The sequence below is a fragment of the Ornithorhynchus anatinus genome, chromosome 3 (genome assembly GCF_004115215.2).
Source record: "Ornithorhynchus anatinus isolate Pmale09 chromosome 3, mOrnAna1.pri.v4, whole genome shotgun sequence".
NCBI lineage: Eukaryota > Metazoa > Chordata > Mammalia > Monotremata > Ornithorhynchidae > Ornithorhynchus > Ornithorhynchus anatinus.
In genome coordinates, this window is record NC_041730.1 from 95,206,434 (window position 1) to 95,231,702 (window position 25,269).

A 25,269-nucleotide genomic window follows, 5' to 3' on the forward strand; every position below is an offset into this window, starting at 1 on the left:
TCCCCCTAGGAAGCAACAGAGATTATTTTCTTTGTCAGAAGGTTCACAGTGACAACAGATTCAGGAATCCTGCAGTGTGTCCACTTAGTGTGAATCAATCAATCCTATTTATTGACTGTTTACTGTGTGCAGAGCACTGGACTAAAAACTTGGGAGATTATGATATAACAATGATGACAGACTCATTTCCTGCCCACAGCGAGTTTACAGTCTAGCGGGGCAGACAGACATGAATATACACAAATAATTACTGGATATATATATGCCACTCCCACTCATGGCTTAGTGGCTAAGAACATAAGCTTGGGAGTCAGCAGGACCAGGGTTCTAATTCTGGTTCTGCCACCATGCCTGCTGTTTGAACTTGGGCAAGTCACTTAAGTTTTCTGGGCCTGTTACCTCATTGGTAAAATGGGAATAAGAGTGTGAGTTCCACGTGGGACAGGGACTGCGATTGACCTGATTAACTTGTACTTACTCCAGTGCTTGGAACAGTACTTGGCACATAGTAAACACTTAACAAGTACCATAATTATTATTATTATTATTATAAATGCCATGGGGCTCCAGAAAGGGCGAATAAAGAGAGCCTAACCAAGGGCAAGGGAAAGCTTATAGTCAGGAAATCCCCTCGGTGTTTTTGAGTACCCCATTTTCTCCTCTTTTTTTTTTTTTTCCTCTCTGCTCTTACTTCCTCTTCTTCTTTTCCCCTTACCTCCCACCTCCCACCTGGGAGTCACCGTCCTGACAAATCCCAGCCGTTGCTCCTGCTGCTTCCTTTGCACATGGCCTTTGTCCCCAGGACTCCTGGCCACCTTCACGTCTCCTTCCGCCCAAGACGAACCAAGCCTCAGGGAGCAGCCGCATACACAGCGCTGCCTGTGATGGGTGGCCGACCCGCTGGGGTCTCCCCAGAGATAATCCCAGATAATTCTCTAAAAATGGCAAAACAATCCATGGAAGCTGTCATTCCTCTCAAAGAGTTCCAGCTCAGGGGCAATGGAAAGAGGATTTGTCAAGGGGCCCTTCCACCATCTTGCTTTTGACTCTGACCCCAACCTTCTCCCACCCACTCCCAGCCCCCAGCCCTGGGGCCTGCCACAGCCTCAGGCTGACCAGGACTCAGCTCCGTCTCATCTTCCTCCCCACAGTCTTCTGGGGGTTTTTTTGTGGGTTTTTTTGGGGGATTTGTTAAGCACAGACTATGTGCCGGGCACTATATTAAGTGCTGGGATAGATGCAAGCTAATCATGTAATCAAGCTAGTCCATGTCCCAGGTTGGGTTCACAGACTTGATCCCCATTTTACAGGTAAGGTAACTGAGGCACAGAGAAGTGAAGTGATTTTGCCCAGGGTCACAAAGCAGACAAGTGGTGGAGCAGAGATTAGAACCTAGGTCCTTCTGACCCTCTGGCCCGTGGTCTGTCCACTAGACCTCACTGCTTCTTCCCCACTTTCTTTGTTCAGCCTCCCGCTCCCAGGGCTTTCAGCATTTAACCATACTGAGCCACTCAGTGCCCCCAGGGACCCAGCTAATCCTACTGGTGATCTAGAAAGCTAAATGTAGAGCCAATTTGGGGTAAAGTCTGACATCCCAGGCCAATGCATGTGGTCAAGGGTAAGGCCCAGAGGCACAATGCATTCACTTCCTGCTATTTAAAGTACAAGAAGAAGCAGGGCAGCCTAGTGGGAAGATCCCGGGCCTGAGAGTCAGAGGACCTGGGTTCTAATTATGGCTTTGCCATTTGCCTACTGTGTGACCCTGGGTAAGTTAAGATCTCTGTGAAATCACCTTCTCTGTGTCTCAGTTTCTTCAACTGCAAAATGGGGATTCAATACTTGCTCTCCTTCCTATTTAAACTGTGAGCTTCAGGTGGGACAGGGACTGTATCTGGCTTGACTGACTTGTGTCCACCCCAGCGCTTAGAATGGTGCTTGACACATAGTAATTGCTTAACCTAGACCATAAAAGAATTAAAAAAACAGATTGTAAGCTCATTATGGACAGGGAACATGTCTGCTAATTCTGTTACACTGTACTCTCCCAAGTGCTTAGTACAGTGTTCTGCACATAGTAAGCACTCAATAAATATGATTGACTTATTGATTCACTTCCAACCTCATGTTAATGGCAACTGACTGATCACAGTTTCCACTATAAAGGAGCTGTTCATTAGAACTCCCTTGCCTCTGTTCTTTGTTACTATACCTACCATTTATGTTCACAATGGACCTCTGCTTTCTTTCTAAGTTTTGTGTCTGCTTTTCCCACGAGCCTAGTGGGAAGAGCATGGTCCTGGGAGTCAGAGGACCTGGGTTCTAATCCCAGCTCTGCCACTTGCCAGCTGTGACCTTGAGCAAGTCACTTAACTTCTCTGGGCCTCAGTTTCCTCATCTGTAACATGGGGATACCTGTTCTCCCTGCTACTTAGACCGTGAGCCCCAGGACTGTTTCTGACTTAATTATGCTGTACCTACCCCAGTGCTTTATCTTATATCTTAGTACAGTGCTTGGCCCATAGGAAGCACTTAACAAATACAATTATTACTATTATTATTATTATTTTAAAGCAATACATACTTTCAAGACATTGCTTTATTGATTACCAGGCAAAATTATTTTTCTACCATAGCCCAGCACTAGCTGTAAAAGGCCAATTCCACAGTTCCATGTCACTCACCTGTAAAAGGCCAGCTGGAGCGCCACTTGAATGTAGGCATCTGGGCTGGTCTTCTGTTTTTTAATGAACTCTTTTCCATAGTTCTCAAACTTATAAACCACAAAATCAAGATTCTTCACTATCCTAATACAAGAGCAGATAATATTTGTGGAAGGTAAAAATGTAAGATTTATGTTACATTTGCAAATTAAACTCAAAGATATACTTTCCTGTGTCAGTCCCTCTGTTTAAATACCAGCAGGCTTTCATTTAGTAGTACTGTAGATGAATGTGTTACTGTTGTTATTTAACATATGCTGTTGATTTTTTTTTAATCCCCTGAATATCATTTTCTGGTGAAAATATTTTCAAAAGTGGTAACTGCTTAATCAAAAGTTCTTCAGAAGTGTCATTAAATGAGCACTTTGTCTTTGTGCAAGATTTAGCATTTTATGAAAACAAGAGAAAAGCAAACCGGTCAGTTTCAGCAGGTATGTTGCTGTAAATTAAAGTCCATCCTTATCTCTGAGCTGGAAGTCTAGAGAAGGGGGTCTAGGAGGGTTCAGGTTGTGTATGGTGTGATGGCCTAAGGGCGGTGACTTCTTGGAACCTCACAGAACTGAATGTCAAGTCCTTCCCTCTTTAGGAGTAGCAAAATGGAAAGAGCACGGGACACTCAGGAGACTTAGGTTTTAGTCTTGGCTCCACCACTTGCCCGCTCTGGAGATCAGTTTCCTTATCTATGAAATGGAGATAAAATAGATTGTGCGGCAGCAGCAGCACGGGAGAGAGTCGAGGGCAGAGACTCGTTTACTATGCAGAAGGAGGCGATGGTAAACCACTTCTATATTTTTATCAAGAAAACTCTATGGATCCACTACCAGAACGAATGCAGATGGAAGTGGGGCATTCTGGGAGAGATGTATCCATGGCATCGCTTTAGGTCGGACACAACTCGACAGCATAAGACAACAACAACAACAACCCGTGTAGGACAGGGACTGTTTCCCATCTGATTTACCATATGTCGGCCCTTGCACGGGATTAAGCAGTCAGTCAATCAATGGCACTTACTGACCTCTTACTGGGTGCAGAGCTCTGTACTAAGTGCTTGGGAGAGTACAATACAACAGAGTTGGTAGACACACTACCTGCCCTTAAGGAGCTTGCAGTCTTCAGGGGGATATAGACATTAAAATAAATTACAGGTAGGGGAAATAGTAGAATAAAAGGATATGTTCATAAGTGTTTTGGGAGTGGGACAAATAGTATATAGTAAACACTAAATAAATATTATTATTTTATTAGACTTCGCAAAGCCTCTACTTGTGAACTTTGTGGCCTGACTGCGCTCACCCAGATATTTCCCATGCTCACATCACTGTTAAGATGAAATGGAAAAAAAAACCCACAAAAACTCGTGAGTCCATCTTTCTCCTTCTACCAGCTCTTAGAACAGTGCTTGGCACATAATAAGTGCTTAACAAATGCCATCATAATTATTATTATTATTATTAGTACCACCAGTTTATTGTTTGCCTCCATTTTAATGAATGATTGACCCCTGGAGGATACAGCTCACTAGGGCTCATTTAAGGCAAAGTCTGCACTATCCACCAGAATTTGGATTAATCAATCAATGGTATTTATTGAGCACTCACTATTTGCAGAGCACTGTACTAAGCACTGGGGAGAGTACAGTACAATAGAGTTGATAGACATTTTTGCTGCCCACAAGGAGATCACAGTTTAGAGGGGGAGGCAGAAGTTAAAATAAATAAACTATGGATAGATACCTAAATGCATCTACCCCAGCACTCAGCACATTGCTTGACACATAGCAAACACTTAGAGAATCCCACAATTATTATTCATTCAATAGTATTTATTGTGTGCCTACTATGTGCAGAGCACTGTACTAAGCGCTTGGAATGTACAATTCGGCAACAGATAGAGACAATCCCTGCCCTTATTATTGTTGTTATTTTTATTATCAGTCATGGGCAGTCCCTCCCTGGCTCTGTTTAGGCCTGTACTGGACTTTCTTCGCTGGCTCCGTGTCCAGCCTTGGGGTGCTCTGAGGTGCTGTCAGAGCACTCAGGGGAGTGGACAGGCAGGAGGAGAGCAATGCTCCTTCAGACAACCCAAACAAGTTGGCCACCCCTTGAAGCCTGTGTTCACCCCAACCTAAGAGATTGGCCCCCTGTGACGCTCCAGTGTAGATTCAAGCAAATAGTAACAGCTTGGATTCAAATCCCTTATTCAAACTAGTTGTTTATGATGCCCTCAAATCAAGTCAATCATTTTTTCCCCTGGCTGTACTCTGCTTGGTCAGAGGAGACTGTCTTTGCATTTTATGGAAATGACAGGTTCCTCGGTCAGCTTAGTCCTCTGGGAACCCCAACTCAACTGTACTTTGCCTTTGTTTTACACGGAGTACAGACCAGACCGGGAGGGGCCGGAGCTTAGCGGGAGCAACTGGAGTTTACAAACTGCCTCTGAGGAAGTGGGCTGGAAGACCCGATCTTAAAGCACTTTTGACCGGGAAGCCCTCTGGCCTTTGGTACCTTTGAAGTTTCTCCGCAGAAGATGCCAAGTGTCCCTGGATTTCGGGGGAGCATTTCCAGCGCAGTCTGCGAGGAGCAGGAAGCTCGCTGACCGAATCTGCCCTGACCAACTTCTTTGAGCTTTCCTTCCTGTAAGTGAGAGACAGTGACAAAGGCCGCAAGGGATCAATCAGTGAATGGTGTTTATTGAGTGCTTGCTCTGTGCGAAGCCCTGTACTTCAGCACTTGGGGGCATGCAGTAGAATAAGCAGACATGGGCCCTACCCTCAACAAGCAGGTTGCCTATAATAATAATGTTGGTATTTGTGAAGCGCTTACTATGTGCCGAGCACTGTTCTAAGCGCTGGGGTAGACACAGGGGAATCAGGTTGTCCCACGTGGGGCTCACAGTCTTAATCCCCATTGTACAGTTGAGATAACTGAGGCACCGAGAAGTGAAGTGACTTGCCCACAGTCACACAGCTGACGAGTGGCAAGTGGACAGAGGTCAGTCCTGGGAGTCAGAAGGACCTCGTTCTAATCCCAGATCTCCCACTTGTCTGCTGTGTGACTTTGGGCAAGTCATTTCACTTCTAAGTGACTCAGTTCCCTCACCTGTAAATGAGGATTAAGACGGTAAGTCCCATGGGACTTGGACTATGTCTGATTTGTTTATCTTGTATCTACTCCATCGCTTAGAGCAGTGAACAAATACCATAAAATCAAAAGGAGTTTAGGGTCTAGTGGGTTACTTATAACGTTTTTGACTTGACTTTCAGATCCATTTTAATTTTTCCTTCAGAGAGCTCTAGAGATGTATTGTATGGAGGAAAAAGCTCAGCCTGGATTTGCCACTCTCTGAAATACGCAGATAACACAAATGGGACAATCTGTGAATGTCTCATGAGAGAGGTTGAAGTGCATCGAGCTTAATGTTTTTATTTTCCCAGCGAAACCTCTGCAGACCCTGTACTCTTTCCAGAAAGCCACACTATTTTTCAGGGGCGAGGACCCTACAGGAAGTAACCTGGGGAAGGGAAATTAGTGGGTAGCTGGAAAGGGGTCAGATGATCTGAAGGAAACCAAATACTCACATGTGCTTGAGCAGATGTTCAGTGCACTGCACCAAGACGATCCCATCGAAAGGGGAATGTTCGCACACGGTGCCACAGACCCCATCTCTCCCCACCACAAACTAGAATGAGAAACAAAGAGATGACCAACTGCTCCAATGCAAATCAGGAGGCAATGGTAATTGAGTGGAAGGATCCTTAGTAATTCTTGGGCATTTGAGAGATTGTTTTTTCCCCAAATATCTCAGAGGAATTTACCAAGAAGACATGTTTCTTACAGGAACAGCGAAACCTTGATGTTCACTTTTTGATTACCGCTTTTATGTTCCCTGGAGAATGCAGGAATTCATGAACCCAGGAATTCTCAAACAGCTCCTGGTTCCCCTATGATCTGATCCTGGTGGGAGATAGATTCCCTTTACTCCGCCTACTACAGGGGAGCCAGGGCTGCCTGGGTCCTGGCACTGCAGGGGAGGTGAAATGCCAACTTTGTTTAATGCTGATATCTTGAGACACTCTTCTGGAACACTCTTCTGGCAAAGGGAGGGGCATAGGTGGGTTCCTGAGATCATCAGAATCACGGGACAACCTCCCCTCCTGGATCAGTTTCTCCCAATTGATTCTACTTGGGGGGAGGTGATGATGCTACTCTTTCTGGGATGAAGTGGTTAATCGATCAATCAGTCATATTTATTGAGCGCTTACTACACGCAGAGCACTGTACTAAGGGCTGGGGAGAGTACAGTAGAACAGAGTTGATAGACACGTTCCCTGCCCACAAGAAGCTTACAGTAAGGAGGGTTTACTGAAGATTTGTCTTAAGGACTTTATTTAAGATCCTTGTCTACCACTCTGTAAAGCTACAGACACCAGTTTGCTATCAGAGTGGGAGGTGTATGGGATGCGTGGAAGGCCAGGTAGAAAGGGACTCTAAGAATCATGCAGCTAATTTTCCTGGGATCAATCCCCACAACTCCTGAGAACTGAATGTGCAATGTTTATGGGCATCCAGGGTAAAATCTCATCACCTCTCCAGGAGCACATCTCCCTACTGGGCCCGGGGGGGGTGAGCTTGAGGTGTGGGTCTGGGGCACTGCTGAGGGGAATGTTTTAGCAGCCCACTTGGCTCACTGAGCTGCACTCATTGCTTAATAATTAATAATAATAATGATAACAGTTGTGGTATTTGTTAAGCGTTTACTATGTGCCAGGCACTGTACTAAGCGGTGGGGTAGATACAAGATAATCGGGTTGGACACAGTCCCTGCCCCATATAGGACTCACAGTCTTAATCCTCTTTTAAATATGAGGTAACTGAGGCCCAGAGAAGTTGTGACTTGCCCAAGGTCATGCAGCAGACAAGTGGGGGGGTCAGGATTAGAATCCAGGTCCTCCAACTCCCAAGCCTCTGCTCTTTCCACTAGGCCCCCCTACTTCTCTTCTGCTTCTTCTGCTTACTTCTTCTGCCTACTTCTGCTTCACAGAGAAGCAGCGTGGCTCAGTGGAAAGAGCCCGGGCTTTGGAGTCAGAGGTCATGAGTTTGAATCCCAGCTCTGCCACTTGTCAGCTGTGTGACTGTGGGCAAGTCACTTCACTTCTCTGTGCCTCAGTTACCTCATCTGTAAAATGGGGATTAAGCCTGTGAGCCCCACGTGGGACAACCTGATTCCCCTGTGTCTACCCCAGCGCTTAGAACAGTGCTCTGCACATAGTAAGCGCTTAACAAATACCAACATTATTATTATTATTCTCTGCTTAACTTGGGAGTTCACAGCTGGAAATGATTTTGACGGTTCTGTTACACAACTCCTACCTGCTCCAATGAATTAAAACAACAGCCCATCATCAGGCCTTGGCAAATGATACAAAAAAAGGTTCCGTTCCCTCAGTTCCCCTGGCCACAAGCAGCAAGCAAAATAGATTTGAAGGGGTATGAGCTGAGCCAGAGAAGCCCCTGGAGATCTTACCTGCATTGGCTTATCATACCACCGGTTCGCCCCATTCTTGCCATAGCCACCGCCATGTAGAAGCTGCATTGCCATGTTGGCATCGGTGAGCTCCTCTCCCGCTGGGGTATCCAGGCACACCAAGCAGATGCACCGTTCGATCATGTCCAGCGAATCGCGGTTGGTGGAATCTAAGGATGGACAGGAACAGTCTGATACTTACCCGCCAGTCAGTCACCCAGCTGTCCCTTGGGTTCCTCCCTCTCTCTCCCCCTTCTCCGGCACCTTGACAAAGTTATCTCTAAATAGATCAGTTTTTCCAATTCTAACCAAACCAGGGTGGCCCTTTTCATGGTTGCCTTTTCTTTGAGCAGCACAGGTCAGGTGAGCAGAATGCACGGACCGAGTGCAGGTTCCTGTTCTCTTCAGGCTCACATCCTTTGGTCAGAGAATTCTGGGGCTGGAAGATTTCATGGAGTTCATCCCCCTGCCTCCCAGCCCTTTTGTACCAAATCCATCCCGGGACAGAGTGTTTCTCCTGCTCTTCCTCGTGTCCACAGAGGGAGCCTTTCCAACCTCCCCACCCTGAAGGTGTCTTTGGACCCTGAAGTGAAAAAATCCTTTGGCTTTTCCAATCTGGCTTCCCTGGCCTAGGGGTTGGCGATTCTTTCATGTTTCAGTCTGAGCGGCAGCTCTGAGCAGGGTCACAACTCTCCCTGGGTGGCTCTCCCTGGCAGTGGGCAGGCCCTGGTACCACCAAGAGGCCGGAAGGGAGGAACGAAGCCCAACTGCTGGGTGCTTGCTGGTCCCGGTGGATGTAAGGCCCACTCCATCATCCCCAGTTTCCCATCGAAAGCACTGACTGAGCAGAGGGCACGTGCTTTTAACCTCCTTCCCCACCGGGCCTCAGTGCCTTCCCCCTTCCCTCTCTCCAACTCCAGTACCCTCTCCCCTCTGGCCGCGGATGTATGGCATAAGGCACATTGGCCACCATTTCTGGCCTGTGCCTGTGGCTCTGGCAGTAGCGGCCAATTAACCCAGAGCTGCTCTATCAGAAGCAGATGGTACGGGGGAGTCGAAGAGGGAGAGGGCCGCCCCCTGACTCCTAGAGAAACCAAACCAGAAAAAGGGATTTCCTTTCAAGATGCCTGGCCCCTGGTGACTCAAGGCAAGCCTAGGCCCTTGGGGCTCCCAGCATCTGGGGCCCGGAAGCAGGTGCAGACAATGATAATAACGATAATAATGATAATAATAATACTTGTTAAGCACTTACTATGTGCCGAACACTGTTCTAAGTGCCGGGGTAGATTCAAGTTAATCAGGTTGGATACAGTCCCTGACCCACATAGAGCTCACATTCTTAATCCCCATTTTACAGATGAGGTAACTGAGGCCCAGAGAAGTGACGTGACTTGCCCAAGGTCACACAGCAGAAGTGTGGCAGAGCCAGGATTAGAACCCAGGTCCTCTGACTCCCAGGCCCGTGCTCTATCCAATTGGCTCCTTCTTATAGATGCCAGGCTCACGGCTGTGATGAGGAGGAGGAGGAGGAGGCTGGCGGAGCCCTAGATTTTCAGGAGGAATGAGAGCAGGGACCTGGCTAGAAACAGAAAAGCCAAATGGCCTCGCCGATGAACCGGAACCCATCCAGGGAACGGATCAGTCAAACTCTGACAAGGTTATCATGTTAAGCAGAAACGAACAACACCGAAACTCATCTACCATGACTTGGGATGGAGGCAGAGACCAGTGAGAAGTGATGAAAACAAGGAGCTGATGGGGGGAAGTGCAGCAGGAACAATTTGTCTTGTGACATCCTCATCTAGCATATTGAATCTCATTTAATGTGGTCAATCAATCTTCTGAAAAGAGCCATTACTTAATGGGAAAAGGTGGGGGTTGGAGAATATTAGGTTGTTAAGCTTGGCCATATAAACCTGTAAAAAGTAACGGGGGGACAAAAATGATTGTTTTCAATACACCAATCCTAGCTACCATCAGGCTTTCCAGTCTGACATTGGGCTAATAGACCCAGAGCAGACATGAGGCACTTAGTACAGTTCTCTGCACACATAAGACGCTCAGTAAATACTTTTGATTGATCGAGTGATTGGTTAATTGGTTCAGGCATGGTTGTGAGAGGTAGAAAGCTCAATTAGTATAATGATTATAACTTGATTATTCAGCCTTATGTTGAGAGTCTCTCCTGGATAGGTGTAATATAACATGATCTTTCATGTGAAATTGAACAAATTCATGACTCTTACTCATCTAGACATCCTTCCTAAAGGATTAGGAGAAAGTGGTTATGAAGATGCTGGTTAAGAAATTAAAAGAGGATAACAGAGAGTATAAACCCTTTGACACTTTTGAATATCTGGGCCAGAAGGGCAGAGAACCAGAAGTTTCGAAGTTGATTTTAGAGTCTCCATTTGCTATGCTGAGACACTGATGTTTTGCTGTCATGCCTTCAAAAAGAACATGTGTGCTGAAGAAGAGCTGAAACTGGGAACGGTTTTTCCCAAATTTTGGTGGGGGTGGGGGAGAGTGCATTGAAAACTGGGGATATCTCTTGTAGTTCATCAACTAGTTTCTCCATATATATTCTGAGGAGCAGCATGGCCTAGTGAAAAGAGCACAGGGCTGGGAATCAGAGGCCTGTTCTAATCCCAGCCCTGCCAGTTTCCTGCGGTGTGATCTAGGGCAAGACACTTAATTTCTCTATGCCTCAGTTTCCTCAACTGTAAAATGAGGTTCAGTGCCTGTTCTCCCTTGTACTTAGACTGTGAGCCCCATGTGGGACAGGAACTGTGTCTGACCTGATTATCTTATATCTACCACAGTGCTTAAAACAGTGCTTGTTGCATAGTAAGAGCTTAACAAATATAATAATAATAATAATGATAATGATAGAGAAGCAGTGTGGCTCAGTGGAAAGACCACGGGTTTAGGAGTCAGAGATCATGGGTTCTAATCCTGGCTCCGCCACCAGTCAGCTGTGTGACTTTGGGCAAGTCACTTAACGTCTCAGTGCCTCAATTACCTCATCTGTAAAATGGGGATTAAGACTCTGAGCCTCACGTGAGACAACCTGATTACTCCATATCTACCCCAGTGCTTAGAACATTGCTCAGCACATAGTAAGCACTTAACAGATACCAACATTATTATTATTATTATTAATAACAATAATAATGTCATTGGTTGTGGCATCTACCAGAGAACTTGTCATGCTAGAAATGTGGACCAACAGATGAAAAAAAGAAAATAAAAAAACATATTCCATTGAAGATGGTGTCAATGTGTTTCCAAACAGTGTGGTCCAGTGGATAAAGCACAGGCTCGGGAGTCAGATGGACCTGGATTCTAATCCCGGCTCCACCACTTGTCAGTTGAGTGACCCTGGGCAAGTCACTTCACTTCTCTGTGCCTTCGTTACTTTTACTGTAAAATAGGGACTAAGACTGTGAGCCCCAAGTGGGACAGGGACTCAATCCAACCCAATTTGCTTGTATCCACCCTAGGGCTTAATACAGTGCCTACCACATAGTAAGTGCTTAACAAATACCATTATTAGTATTATTTTATTTGTGATTTTCTTTTCTTTCCAAGCCAGTAGGCCTTGCTACCCTGCATTATGTTTCAGGAAAGAAAAATGTTCTCCTTGGTCAAGGAGAGCTCTAGTGCCAGGCTGGTCTGTCTGGATTGCCAAGGACGGGCTCCTGCCAGCTCTCTGTTAGCTATTTACCAAGCCTAGAAGCAGCCCCAGGCTCTAATTTGCTCCTGATGATATAAATATTTACAGGAGTGCATGTAACCCAGTGGGCATGACTTGAAAATATGTGTGTTATTGGGATCTCCATGGCAGGTATCCAGGAAATACTCATTTATTCAGGAAGGGTTTTCTTTCCCTTTCATCCATTTCCTGTAAGTGGACCCCGCTCTTCCAGACACAGCACAATTATTTTATTAAATAGCCACACCAGGGGAACCTCAGTCAATTCTCTCTGGACCTGGGAACAGCTCAGCTTCCAGGGATAGGTGGCCGGAGCTTTGCTAGCTGGGCCAAAGTGGGTCAGGCCCTAAGAGGGAGTCATTGGAAATATGGTCTCGATTCCTTTTCTGGGAAATCTCCCAATTGCCTGTTGGTAGCAAAGGGTGGGGTGGGGGTAGATGGAGCTCCCAACTTGGACCATATGCTTATATGATGGTGGGAATTCCTGGGCTGCTCTTCGAAGGAAAATTGAAGACCTTGCAGGGAGAAGATTGTGAGCCCCTTTTTTAATTCCCACTTTTATTTATTCATTTGTTACAGTATTTGTTAAATAATAATAATAATGGCATTTGTTAAGCACTTACTATGTGCCAAGCATTGTTCTAAGCGCTGGAGTAGATACAAGGTAATGAGATTGTCCCATGTGGAGCTCACAGTCTACATCCCCATTTGACAGGTGAGGTAACTGAGGCACAGAGAAAAGGACTTGCCCAAAGTCACACAGCAGACAAGTGGTGGAGTGGGGATTAGAACCCACAACATCTGACTCCCAAGCCCGGGCTCTTGCCACTAAACCACACTGCTTTGCAATTGTTAAGTGCTTACTATATGCCAAGCACTATTCTAAGTGCTGGGGGGGCAATACAAGGTAATCAAGTTGTCCCACATGGGGTTCACAGTCTTAATCCCCATTTTACAGATGAGGGAACTGAGGCACAGAGAAGTGAAGTGACTTTCCCAAAGTCACACAGCTGACAAGTGGCAGACTGGGATTAGAATTTATGACCTCTGATTCCCAAATCCATGCTCTTTCCACTGAGCCACGCTGCTTCTCAGCGTGCTGCTATGTGCCAGGCATTGTACTAAGCATTGAATACCGTATACCCTTACTCTTAAAATACTGAATCTGTGTACTCTTTTCCAGTTCTCAGTTGAGTGCTCTGCGCACAGTAAGAGCTCAATAAAGACTACTATTACTAGAAGAGATCTACCTTTCCATAGTTCCTAACTCTACCAGCCCCACTCCAGGTTCACCAGCCCCAGTCCTTCCCACACCCACCAGTAGTCTGCCCAATTTGGCAGTGAATATTGGAGCCCAAGGAGCTCCAGCTTGGCCTAATACCCCTCCACCTCTCTGACAACATCGACCACTCCTTTCTCGAGCTCCAGCTTGGCCTAATACCCCTCCACCTTTCTAACATCATCGACCACTCCTTTCTCCTAGATATTCTCTCCAACCTGGCTTTCATCAACAAGGCTCCCTCCTGGTTCTCTTTCTATCTCTCTGACTCCTCTTTCTCAGTCTCCTTTGCTGGCTCATAGTCTGCCCCTGGGTTTTGGGGTTGGGCAGCTGGAGACTTGACCACTTTAGGTGGACAAAATCCACTATATCCAGTAGTATCTGTTTCCCCAGGCTCACTTCTGCAGAAAACACCTTAACCAAGAGAGAAAGGGTGGAAGTTGATGGACTCATCAACGTCAGGTGAGATGCTCTTTGCTTACTTTCCTCCGCCCTACCCTCTCTCTGCTTACCCTGAAGGTGCAGCTGTAGGGCCAGGGGTCAGGTTGTGTGTTGTGATGGGGAGGAGTTGGGAGAGAAACTCTGATAGAGCAAAAGAGATTGAGGTTCTGAGGGGAAGGAACTCACCCGCTGTGCAAGGTGAGCTCATTGTGGGGAGGGAATGTCACTGTTTATTGTTGTATTGTACTTTCCCATGCACTTAGTTGAAACTTCTCACCTAGAACTTAGTAAATGAAACATTCCAGAAGCTCTGGTTTACTCCACCCCCTCACAATGACAAAGAAGCAATGACCAGGAAGATATTAGGCATCACTGATGTGGTAAGAAGCATTATGAAGTTGAACTTGATCAATTCATATTTACCAACTGAAAACTTAACATTTTTGCTCAAGCACTTTTTCAGCGATGGGCTTTTAAAATAACTTCATTTGCGATTCGGCAAATCTTTGTAATGTTTCCAGGTATTTAAAATTGTGCATGACCATTTATGTTTTTCTCTGCATATTTGACTACACCCGTTGATATCTGAGGAAGATACTAGTGAGGGGTCTAGAGTACTGTGTATTTGTCTTTGTCTCTTGGGCCTTTTTAATGTCTTTTTCTTTCATTACTGTCTCCAGTCCTCTCCCCTGCTTATAGTTTAAACTGTGAGCCCCTGAGGGACAGGGTCCATATCTAATTCCCATCTGTGAATTCTTTCCCACTGCTTAGTACAGTGCTCTGCACACAGTAAGTGCTTGGACTGTGAGCCCGTCATTGGGCAGGGATTGTCTCTATCTGTTGCCGAATTGTACATTCCAAGCACTTAGTACAGTGCTCTGCACATAGTAAGTGCTCAATAAATACTACAGAATGAATGAATGCTCTGAACACAGTAAATGCTCAATAAATAAGGTTGAATGAATGGCCTCTATCAGGGGCTGGGTGGAAAGGGTGGATAGAGCTTCCTAAAAGTCTCCCCTGGTTCAGGATCCCCTAGTGCATCCCAGACTCCCAGAGTGTTGAGTTCATCCATTTTGTTCTTGTAGGTGAATTCTGAATCTGGTCCAGCTTGGCAACTCCCCTCTATGTGCTGGAACGGACCAATATGGAACTTGGGAACAATTCTGATTAATGAATGCGTTTCAGTGGTGCCATCCAAGAACTTATCCTGGTACGGAGACCTGGACAGCTAAGGGAAGGAACAGGTAAAACTAGGCTCCTAATATATGAGGCAAAATAGAAGCTATTGTTCTGATGACTCCAGGAGTCTCATGAAAAGAAAAAGAATGGGAATGAATAAGGTACCAAAAGAGCCCATTCACTTTTAAAAGGAGAACAGCTAACTTCTAGGAAGGTTTTAAGCATTTTGGGACCACCTCCTTTTACAACAAGCCAGTCATCTCTAGCAAGATGGAACCCAGGGCTAGCGTGAGCTGAGGATGTCTCACCCTCCCTCACCATAGTACCTGATTAAGTGCCAGGATCCTGGTGCTGGGAATAATGACACTAGCCCCCTCAAAAAAGGCTGTGGATGATTTCAAATTGAGAATTTGTGTCCCCACATTGTGAGTCTTGGATGGAACAGCATCCCTGTCTCATCCGTTATACTTGTATCTACCCCAGTGCTCGGTGCACAGCGAGCACTTAACAGCTACCACAACTGATTAATCAGTGTCTTCTGATGGCCCAGTGGGCTGTCAGAGGAAGAAGGCATTTTTAAAGAACAGGTGCCTATGCTATTTCTAACATTCTTTCCTCATTTGTAAAAACCTCAAAGCAAGCAGGCAACAGACACCACTCAGAAGGAGGGCAAGGGAATGATCAGGTACCTGGGGGGAAATGGGGTAGGGCCAGACTCTCAGACCAGTCATGTTCCTGAGCAGTGGGAATGATGCTCTGAGAAAACATCTTGTCTCCGTCTGGACTCTCCTGGCTCCCCTTAGCTTGTTTGTTTCCCAAAATGAATCACATTTCGTGAACTCAGACCCAGTGCAATGCAGAGAGTCTCTGAGCAGCTGAATTTCAAAAGCTCCAGTAGATTCCCCTCTCCCGTCACTCAGGGATTGTGAGATTTATAGCAGTCTGCACTAACAAAGAAGCCGAAGTCCCCAGTTAATGTAGCACAACGGCTCTGCCGGAGTTAATGCAGGCCCCGGAGAGCAGGTGAGAGTGTGCCTCTCCCCGCTGCCCCAGTGTGATGATGGGATCCCACCTGGACAAATGAGCACCGATCCGTAGGATGGCTTGGGGATGGGGCGAGGGCCTGGTGGTCACTCATGCTCCCGATGGTTCTGTCATCAGCACGGCCACTCACCCAGCCACCGGCCCCTCACCCCTCCTCTGACTGACACCTCAGAAATCTCCTTGAAAAAGACAACAGAGCAGGTTTGCCCCACGGCACACAGGGAGTCAGACCCAAGAGCATTGTGGAGTAGCAACTCTTCATCGTGAAGCTGACTGGCCTGTTCTGATCCTGGCATGGCTTCTCTCCTGAACCCCTCCACCCACAGCAGTGGTCTCTGGACCATTTTGGGAGCGTGGCCCACATCAGAGGCAAGAGGCAAGAGCGAAGGCACTTTTTTAGTGCTATGGTTGAAGTGCAATAGTTTATGGGTAACGGCACATATGTCTTATGAGGTATTTGCCGGGATCAAACTGTGGGTGATGTAGAGAAGCAGCGTGGCTCAGTGGAAAGAGCACGGGCTTTGGAGTCAGAGCTCATGAGTTCGAATCCCAGCTCTGCCACTTGTCGGCTGTGTGACTGTGGGCAAGTCACTTAACTTCTCTGTGCCTCAGTTCCCTCATCTGTAAAATGGGGATTAAGACTGTGAGCCCCACGTGGGACAACCTGATTCCCCTATGTCTACCCCAGCGCTTAGAACAGTGCTCGGCACATAGTAAGCGCTTAACAAATACCAACATTATTATCCTAACCGAGTCGTCACCTGACGCAAGGATGTTATAGCCAAGTCGAACCGTGTCTGGTGTTTTCCAAAGGGCTGAACTAGCTCACTAGGGGAAAGATAAAAGTGAACCTTGGTATCTCCCAATGGCTCTTGACATTCAAAGGAGACGGGTGGCCGGCTTTATTTCCTGCTTAAATTATGGAGGTGGAGGTGCACCCTTGCTCTCCATGGGGCCTGCTGGCCCCCCATCACCGAAGAAGGAAAGGAAATGAAGATGGAGGTGGAGGTGGAGGCGGAAGCGTCTGGGGGTGGCAGCTAACCTTTCACGAGGGCGGTCCGGGCCCGGGCCCACTCGGCACGTCCGTCGGATGTCAGCAGGCCGATCGGGGGCAACTGCTCATCTTCGTCCGCTGCCAGTTTGACTATCTTTCGTAACTGAGTGAACAGATCCCCCTCACTGAGACGGCGGAAATTAATGACAACGTCCAAAACAAAGAACTGCGGGGGAAATAGGTCAAATGCATCACTCGTGGTTCAGCGGCTTAGACACGGCACTCAGAGGCCAGGCCTCAGGACGGGAGCAGGGAATCATAATGATAATAGTAACAATGATAATAATAATGGCATTTAGTAAGTGCCAAGCACTGAGGTAGATGCAAGATAATCACATTGGACACAGTCCCTGTCCCACATGGGGCTCCCAGTCTAGGAGAGAGGGGGAGAACAGGGTTTTTATCCCCATTTTACAGAGAAGGAAACTGAGGTCCAGAGAAGTTATGTGACTTGCCCAAGGTCACATAGCAGGCAACTGGTGGAGTTGGGACTAGCACTCAGACCTCCTGATTGCTAATCCAGGTGCTTGGCACTAGGCCAGGGTACTTCAACCAACCATACAGAAGTGACCAGTCTTTGCAGACTGGAAACTGGGCCCCTGACCATACACAGAGGCTTTGGGAAGGGCAGAAAGGACTGGCCCAACTCCAACACACCTCCGGGGCAAGGGGAGGGAAGGCCATCAGATTTGCCACTGAGAAAAACTATTTTCCCCAGCTTCAGGCTCAATCTCAGACTTCCACCAACAGGGACTTCTATAATAATAATAATAATAATAATATTTGTTAAGCACTTACTATGTGCCAAACACTGTTCTAAGTGCTGGGGTAGCTACAAGTTTATCAGGTTGGACACAGTCCCTGTCCCACATGCGGCTCATAGTCTAAATAGGAGAGAATAGGATTTCTAGGATACACATGAGGAAACTGATGTCCAGAGAAGTTATCTGACTTGCCCAAGGTCCCACAGCAGACAAGTGGTGAAGCAAGGATTAGAACCCAAATCCTCTTACTCCCAGGCCCATGATCTTTCTACTAGGCCGCGCTGCTTCTCTTTAGTGCATCTAAGGGGCCTGCTGAGCTGGCTGTTCCCCTCTGCTCCAGGCACCGATAGCCACATACAGGGTGAGAGGAAGTGGTGGCTGTGGCTCCCTCCAATCAGATAAAGATGGGACCATGGCTTACGTAAAACCACTGGCCCTGGAAAGCAAAGGAGGGAAAGCCCTCTCTGGGTTTTGATTGGTCGCTTAGGTAGGTGTGTCTCTTTGGGAGAGCCCACTGAGCATCACTTCCTTCTCCATTGCCCGGGGCCTGCTCCAGGCAGCCTCCTGGGCTCCTGAATACTGGTCTCTGCTGCCAGTGCCTCAGCTGGCCCAGCCCGATCCACGGGGCCAGGAGATGGCATCTCAGGAGGGATCCGCTCCTGCCATAATAATAATGCTGGTATTTGTTAAGCGCTTACTATGTGCAGAGCACTGTTCTAAGCGCTGAGGTAGATACAGGGTAATCAAGTTGTCCCACGTGAGGCTCACAGTGAATCCCCATTTTACAGATGAGGGAACTTAGGCCCAGAGAAGTTAATTGACTTGCCCACAGTCACACAGCTTACATGTGGCGGAGCTGGGATTCGAACCCCTGACCTCAGACTCCCAAGCTCGGGCTCTTTCCACTGAGCCACGCTGCCATGCATGGGGACGAGTGAGCTTCCGGAACAGACAGGGATTCCCCACAGTTTAAAGGATCCCGATAATCTCGATGTGGCCAGAGAACATGTCTTCCAACTCTGTTGTAGTGTACTCTCCCAAGCACTTAGTACAGCGTTCCATCTGCAGTAAGCGCTCAATAAATACCACTGATTGACCGAATCCAGTTCTGGCCCAGAAAGCCGAACCTCTGGATCTCCCAATCACCAGGTAGACATGAGCCATCTGCCTATGACCCAGCTTCCAGCCCAGACTTTTTCCAACTGCACTGATCAGGGCAGAGGCAGTGGGTGAAACTGCCCCATCTGTAATGTATTTTAATGTCTATCTCCCGAGCTAGACGGTGACTCCCCAGCTAGAGCAGGGATCATATCTGCCAACTTTACCGTATTCTCTGAAGAACTACCGCAGTGCCCTGCACAGTCAGTGCTCAGTTAATGCCACTGGTTGACTGACTGAGTGGAGCAAGGAGCAAGGAAGAGAAGGTTCAAGTAGGGAAGAGGGAAGAACGGCTTCCTGAAATCCTGGAGCACAGTTACTGCTGTAATAATAATAATAGTAATTCTTGAGGTTATTTGTTAAGCACTTACTATTTGTCAGGCTCTGTACTAAGCCCTGGGGTGGGAACAAAACAATTGGGTTGGACACAGTCCCTGTCATTCATTCATTCATTCATTAAATCATGTTTATTGAGTGCTTACTGTGTGCAGAGCACTATACTAAGCGTTGTCCCACGTGGGGCTCACAGTCTTAATCCGCATTTTACAGAGGAGGCTGCTGAGGCACAGACAACTAAAATGACTTGCCCAAGGTCACACAGCAGACAGGTGGAGGAGCAGGGATTAGAACCCATGTTCTTCTGACTCCCAGGCCCGTGCTCTATCCATTAGGCCATGCTGCTTCTCTGGAACCTTGGGTTGTGGGGGGCAGAAGGGTTGTGGGACTGATCTTGGGTGCCACCTGGAACAGGGAGGATGGGATCTGGCTTGCTGGCTTCTGCCCAGTTTAAGACCCTCCGTTCCCTGGGAAGCCATCACTTGCTAAACCTCACCCTTCTCTTCTCTGGGCTGGGATACTGGCTCCTTCTCTGAACCTCTTGACAGCATCTCAAAGTCAAGAGGCTGACCCACCTGATTGCGGCAGGCCACGATGACGTGCTCTGGTTCAGGCATGACACTGCTTTTCTGGGCCACCAGGGTGTCTCTGGGGTGTCCTGGAAGGCGATAGGAAGAAAAGAGTCCATAGTATTGTTTCATACAGAGGGGCTGACCGGACAGCTGTCCTCGGGCAAAATCAACAGGGAGAGCCCGGCTGGAAGAAGACAAGGGAGACAAAGAGAGAGACAGAAAAGGGGAGAGAGCTTATCTGTAATTGGTTTCATCCTGTTTAGACTGGGCAAAGCCCAGGTGTCCTCCTCCCTGGTCTGATGGTGGGAAGTTTCTCTGCGGATTTCATGTAGCTTGGCCACCGTAGGGCTGCTTGCCCTGGGGTCAGTGGCTGGAGTCTTGAGGGCCCCGTTCCCCCAACCCAACCCAGGGACAGAAACCCCAGGGAGCCGAGGAGCCCGTCCACCCCTCTGTCCTCCTGCCACTGCCAGCGGAGGGCACCGGATATCTGCTCCAGGCCGGGCCTTCTCCCCGAACCTCTCCTTCCACATCCCGTGCTACTTACGTGTCCAGCAAAGCTTTGTAATCCAGAACTCCGGAAATGAGGTGGGCGGCAAACCTAGAAACCAGAGACGCAAGTTGTGTAGGAACCTTCCTCAGAGAGGGGTTCAGCTCCCATTTCCTGACAGATACCAAATGTTGAAAAGCATTCAAACTTTCCTTCTCTCCACATCTCATAAGATAGACTGGAAGATGCCAAAAGGCAGAGGGAGACAGAGGCAGAGAAGAAGACAGTCGCTCTCCTTCGATGTGAATAGTGGGGGATGAGTTTCAGGGCAGGAGACACACTCCCAAACAGGTGGGGTCGAAGGGATCGAAGGTCAGGATTGGGTATGGACCAGTTTCCCTTCAACTCTTTTTCCTCTGTCTTCAAGCACTTAGCACAGTGCTCTGCACATAGTAATTGCTAAATACTATGGATTCAAGGGAGAGGAGGAAGAAGTCTCCTCCCTGCGAGAAGGATCGTTCCTCAGATCAATTCTCCAAACATCTCTGAAGTAGCTGGACAGAAGGGAACATTGTTCCCATTCCACAGAAGGAGAAACTGAGGGTCTTGAAACTCAAGCAACCAGGGCAGAATGCAGAACAGTCAGTGTTTGCTTTTGCAGAGCTTTTCCCATGGAAATTCCCACCTGCGTTTCAGAGGAAAGAATAATGTAGCAATAGTCTGGCCTGATTTGGGAGTCTCTGGAAAGCAGCATTTCAGAGGATAGATGAGGTGAGCAATGCAGATCTCCCAGACCGAGCTCCCCTTCTCCCTCTACTCCCTCTACCGCCCCCCTTCACCTCTCCGCAGCTAAACCCTCTTTTCCCCCCAATTTCCCTCTGCTCCTCCCCCTCTCCCTTCCCATCCCCTCAGCACTGTACTCGTCCGCTCAACTGTATATATTTTCATTACCCTATTTATTTTGTTAATGAAACGTACATCACCTTGATTCTATTTATTTGCTATTGTTTTAATGAGATGTTCATCCCCTTGATTCTATTTATCACTATTCTTCTAGTCTGTCCGTCTCCCCCGATTAGACTGTAAGCCCGTCAGAGGGCAGGGACTGTCTCTATCTGTTACCGATTTGTACATTCCAAGCGCTTAGTACAGTGCTCTGCACATAGTAAGCGCTCAATAAATATTATTGAATGAATGAATGAATAAATCTCTGGAGCCGAGAGTAGACTCCCTTCCCCCAGGGACTGGATGGCAGCTCTGTCACTGGGGCTAAGGGCTTGCCTCACCTCTGCCTTGACAAGCAGCAGAGGAATTGGTTGCCCTAGACTTCCTGAATTCTCTTCCAGTCCTGGATTCCAGGAAAAAACAACAACAAAACCTTTGATCCTTCCAGGAGCCACACACTATTCGGAAGCCTCCACTGCCTCTACCAAGTTGTAAGCCTCTAACTCGGGCAAGTTGGACACCGTGACACCAAGACCCCTAGTACATTTTCTGTTGTGACTTCCCACCCATTTTAAATCCTTAAAGCCCACCAGAACGTGGCCTCTGTCATCCTAAGCTTAGGTCATCCTAAGCTTGGGGGTGATGCAAGGGGGAGTCGCTTGTGTGGAAATTCAGTACCTGGGATGCCCTTTCAAATTTCTATTGGAGGAGGCAACCTGAAATGGAGCAGAGAGGTTCTGGGGACTACTATAACCTCCATGTCTATGCAAATGAAAGGGCAGGGCTACGGTCACCCTATCTGCGGCTTAGGCTTCCAGGTAGGCTCAACCACTCTAAGCGATACTGGTTTCCGAGGTTGCAATCACAGGAATGCAAAAGAGTACTTCGGAGGAAGCAGTAGGGGACAGTGTGCTATTCAGGGAACAGAGGAGGAAGCACTTAGTGCAAGTAAGTGAAAAAAATGGCTCAGACTGCAGGGGTTGCAAACTAGTGAGGCCATGACTGTAAGCCCGTCAGAGGGCAGGGACTGTATCTGTTGCCGATTTGTACATTCCAAGAGCTTAGTACAGTGCTCTGCACATAGTAAGCGCTCAATAAATACTATTGAATGAATGAATGTCTATTTGAGGAACTCTGGTTTCGCCCTTCCAGGGAAGAAGGAATGACCATAATCCAGGAAACCTCAAGAAATGGGGGATACCAAGAGCAGAGAAAAGCAATTCCAGGTAAGTAGGCAACATGCTTATTGAAAACAGCAACGAATGAAAAATTAGGGGTAGAGGGAGGGATCTTTTCTGTCTCATCGCTGACTTCTCGCCTGCATCCTGCTTCTCTTCCAAGAGACCTTCCAAGGCGCATCTCTTCCAAGAGACTTTCTTAGGCCCTCATTTCTTTTTCCCCTTCTCCCTTCTGCCCCTTGCACTTGGATTTGCACCCTTATTCACCCCTTATTCAGCCCCACAGCACGTACGTGCATAACTATAATTTATCCATTTATATTAATGTCTATGTCCCCCTCTAGACTGTAAGCTTGTTGTAGACAGGAAATGTGTCTACCCACTATATTATGTTGTACTCTCCCAAGTGCTTAGTACAGTGCTCTGCACACAGTGAACACTCAATAAATACCATAAATTGAATGATTGATTGATTGGAGAGAGAATCAGGGTTGGAATTGCCAAACTTAAGATGATGAACCCGGCCTTCAGTGTACTCTAGAGAAGTGGTAGGTTTCCTGTCATTTGTCCTCCAACCTCTAGTTAACCCACACACCTGTCCCTCTCCCACTGCCATCTCCTCTCCCCGTCTGCCAGAGTTCCCCAGCAACTCAGTCGTCAGGGAAACTCAGATCAAAAAGAGTCAGAAAGTTGGATGAAAACACATTGCTTTTGTGTCTGTTATATTGTTATATTGTACTCTCCCAAGCATTTAATGCAGTGCTCTACACATGGTAAGCACCTAATAAATACATTCGACGTCCTTGTTCTCACCATGTTACCTTACCTTAGCCGCCGCCTACGGCCGCCACCCACCCCGGACAACCTCAGGGCCCCCCCGCCGCCACAGGGTTATTTGGTCATGAGCTCTGGGACTCTCTCGGCCGCTGGCCGCTTGACTTGGAGTCTGATCGGGTAGGGTCGGCTCGTCCCCCAACCCTGGTCATCGCCTGCTTATTAACACTATTGTAGTGTGCCTTACTGTAGCATGTTGCTATATTTGCGATCTCGCTCTTTATTGTTTATTGTCGTCAGATTTTGAATTTGATCAGGTCGCCCCTTAATCGAGTCTACCCCCGACCCTGGTCATCACCCCTTTTATTAACACGACTATATTGTATCATACTGTATCATGTTGCTATATTAGCACCACTGTATTGTATCATATTGTATCATGTTGCTATATTACCGATTTCGTTTATTACTGTTTATTGTTGTCAGTGCTGCCACCCACCTCTCTGGCCTCGCCATGTCCCTCCTCCCTCCCTCCCCCCTCCCGCCCCTTCCTATCCTCCCCTTCCCCTTCCCCTCTCTCGCTCAGCTCTTTCCCGCTCTCTCCTCTGTCTCCTCCCCCCCTCCTCTCTCCCGCCCTAGAACCCCACTTTACCAGCGCTACCCCTCTTCCCCCTCCCCCTACTCTTCCCCCCACCAAACCCCCTCATCACCCCCTCCCCCCTTCTCTCTTCCCCACCCATGCCCCATCCCAGTCCTCTTGTCCCACCGCCACCCCTCATCCCCCTCTCCTCGTCCAGGGCCCCGCCACCTCCTTCCCATCCAAACCCTCCCCTCCCCCCGCCCTTCCCCCCCCTCCTCCCCTTGCACCCACAGCTACTTTCAAGTGTGGCCTCTGGAACCCCCGCTCTATTACAGGCAAGCTACCTTTCATCCATGACCTTTTCCTCTCCCGCTCTCTCCTCCTCCTCGCCCTTTCGTAAACGTGGCTCTCTCCCGAAGACACGGTCTCCGCCGCCGCTCTCTCCGGCGGAGGCCTCTCCTTCTCCCACTCCCCCAGACTCACCGGTAAGGGAGGAGGCGTCGGCTTCCTCCTCTCGCCCCGATGCCGCTTCCGCACTATCCTTCCTCCCCCCTCCCTCTCCTTCCCCTCCTTCGAAGCCCATATCATTCGCCTCTACCACCCACTCCAGTTACTTGTCGCCGTCATCTACCGCCCTCCCGGTCCCACCTCCGACTTCTTCAACCACCTTGACCCCTTTCTCACCTTCCTCCTCTCCTTCTCTCTGCCCACTCTGATCCTCGGAGACTTCAACATCCATACGGATGTACCCGACGACTCCTCTGCCGCCCGCCTGCTATCCCTCCTCGACTCTGCCGACCTCCTCCTCCACCATACCGCGCCCGCTCACCGACTCGGTCACACCCTCGATCTCGTCATCTCCTACCGCTGCACTATCTCCTCACTCACCAACTCTGAAATCCCTCTCTCTGACCATAACCTTCTCACCTGCCTCATCTCTCACACTCCCTCCCCCTGCAAATCTTCGCTACTGCCCCACAGAGACCTCCGCTCTCTCGATCCCATCCGTCTTTCCAATAGCATCTCTCCTCACCTTGCCGCCCTGTCCTCTCTTCCCACTCTCGACGATCGGGTCTCCGCTCTCAACTCCACCCTCTCTACTCATCTCGACTCTCTCGCCCCCCTTTCCCTCCGCCGCTCTCGCTCCACTAACCCACAGCCCTGGATCACCTCCTCCGTCCGCCTCCTACGCTCCTATGCTCCAGCTGCTGAGCGCTGCTGGCGAAAGTCCAAGCACCGAGCCGACCTCACACACTTCAAATTTATCCTTTCCTGCCTTAACTCTGCCCTCTCCTCCGCCAGGCAAAGCTTCTTCTCCTCCCTCATCGACACCCATGCCCGTCACCCCCGCCGATTGTTCCGGACCTTTAACTCTCTCCTTAGGCCCCCTGTTCCTCCCCCTCCCCCATCTCTCACCCCTAATGATCTGGCCACCTATTTCCTCACGAAAATCAACACGATCAGGTCTGAGCTCCCCAAAGTCACCCCTCCGCCTCTCCCCTCCCCCCCAACGA

At 48.3% G+C, this 25,269-nt stretch overlaps 1 protein-coding gene across 1 annotated transcript in view; it reads right to left on the reverse strand.

The window, feature by feature from the left end:
- The window catches only part of CHAT (choline O-acetyltransferase), a 56,071-nt gene that overhangs the window by 16,741 nt on the left and 14,061 nt on the right, over positions 1 to 25,269 (reverse strand). The window contains exons 4-10 of the mRNA XM_001509058.2: positions 20,336 to 20,389; positions 19,795 to 19,975; positions 16,950 to 17,127; positions 8,247 to 8,416; positions 6,301 to 6,401; positions 5,228 to 5,356; positions 2,682 to 2,804 (exon numbers count right to left, since the gene is read on the reverse strand). Of these exons, the coding sequence (XP_001509108.2) occupies positions 2,682 to 2,804; positions 5,228 to 5,356; positions 6,301 to 6,401; positions 8,247 to 8,416; positions 16,950 to 17,127; positions 19,795 to 19,975; positions 20,336 to 20,389 (936 nt within the window). The remainder of the gene's footprint in view (positions 1 to 2,681; positions 2,805 to 5,227; positions 5,357 to 6,300; positions 6,402 to 8,246; positions 8,417 to 16,949; positions 17,128 to 19,794; positions 19,976 to 20,335; positions 20,390 to 25,269) is intronic.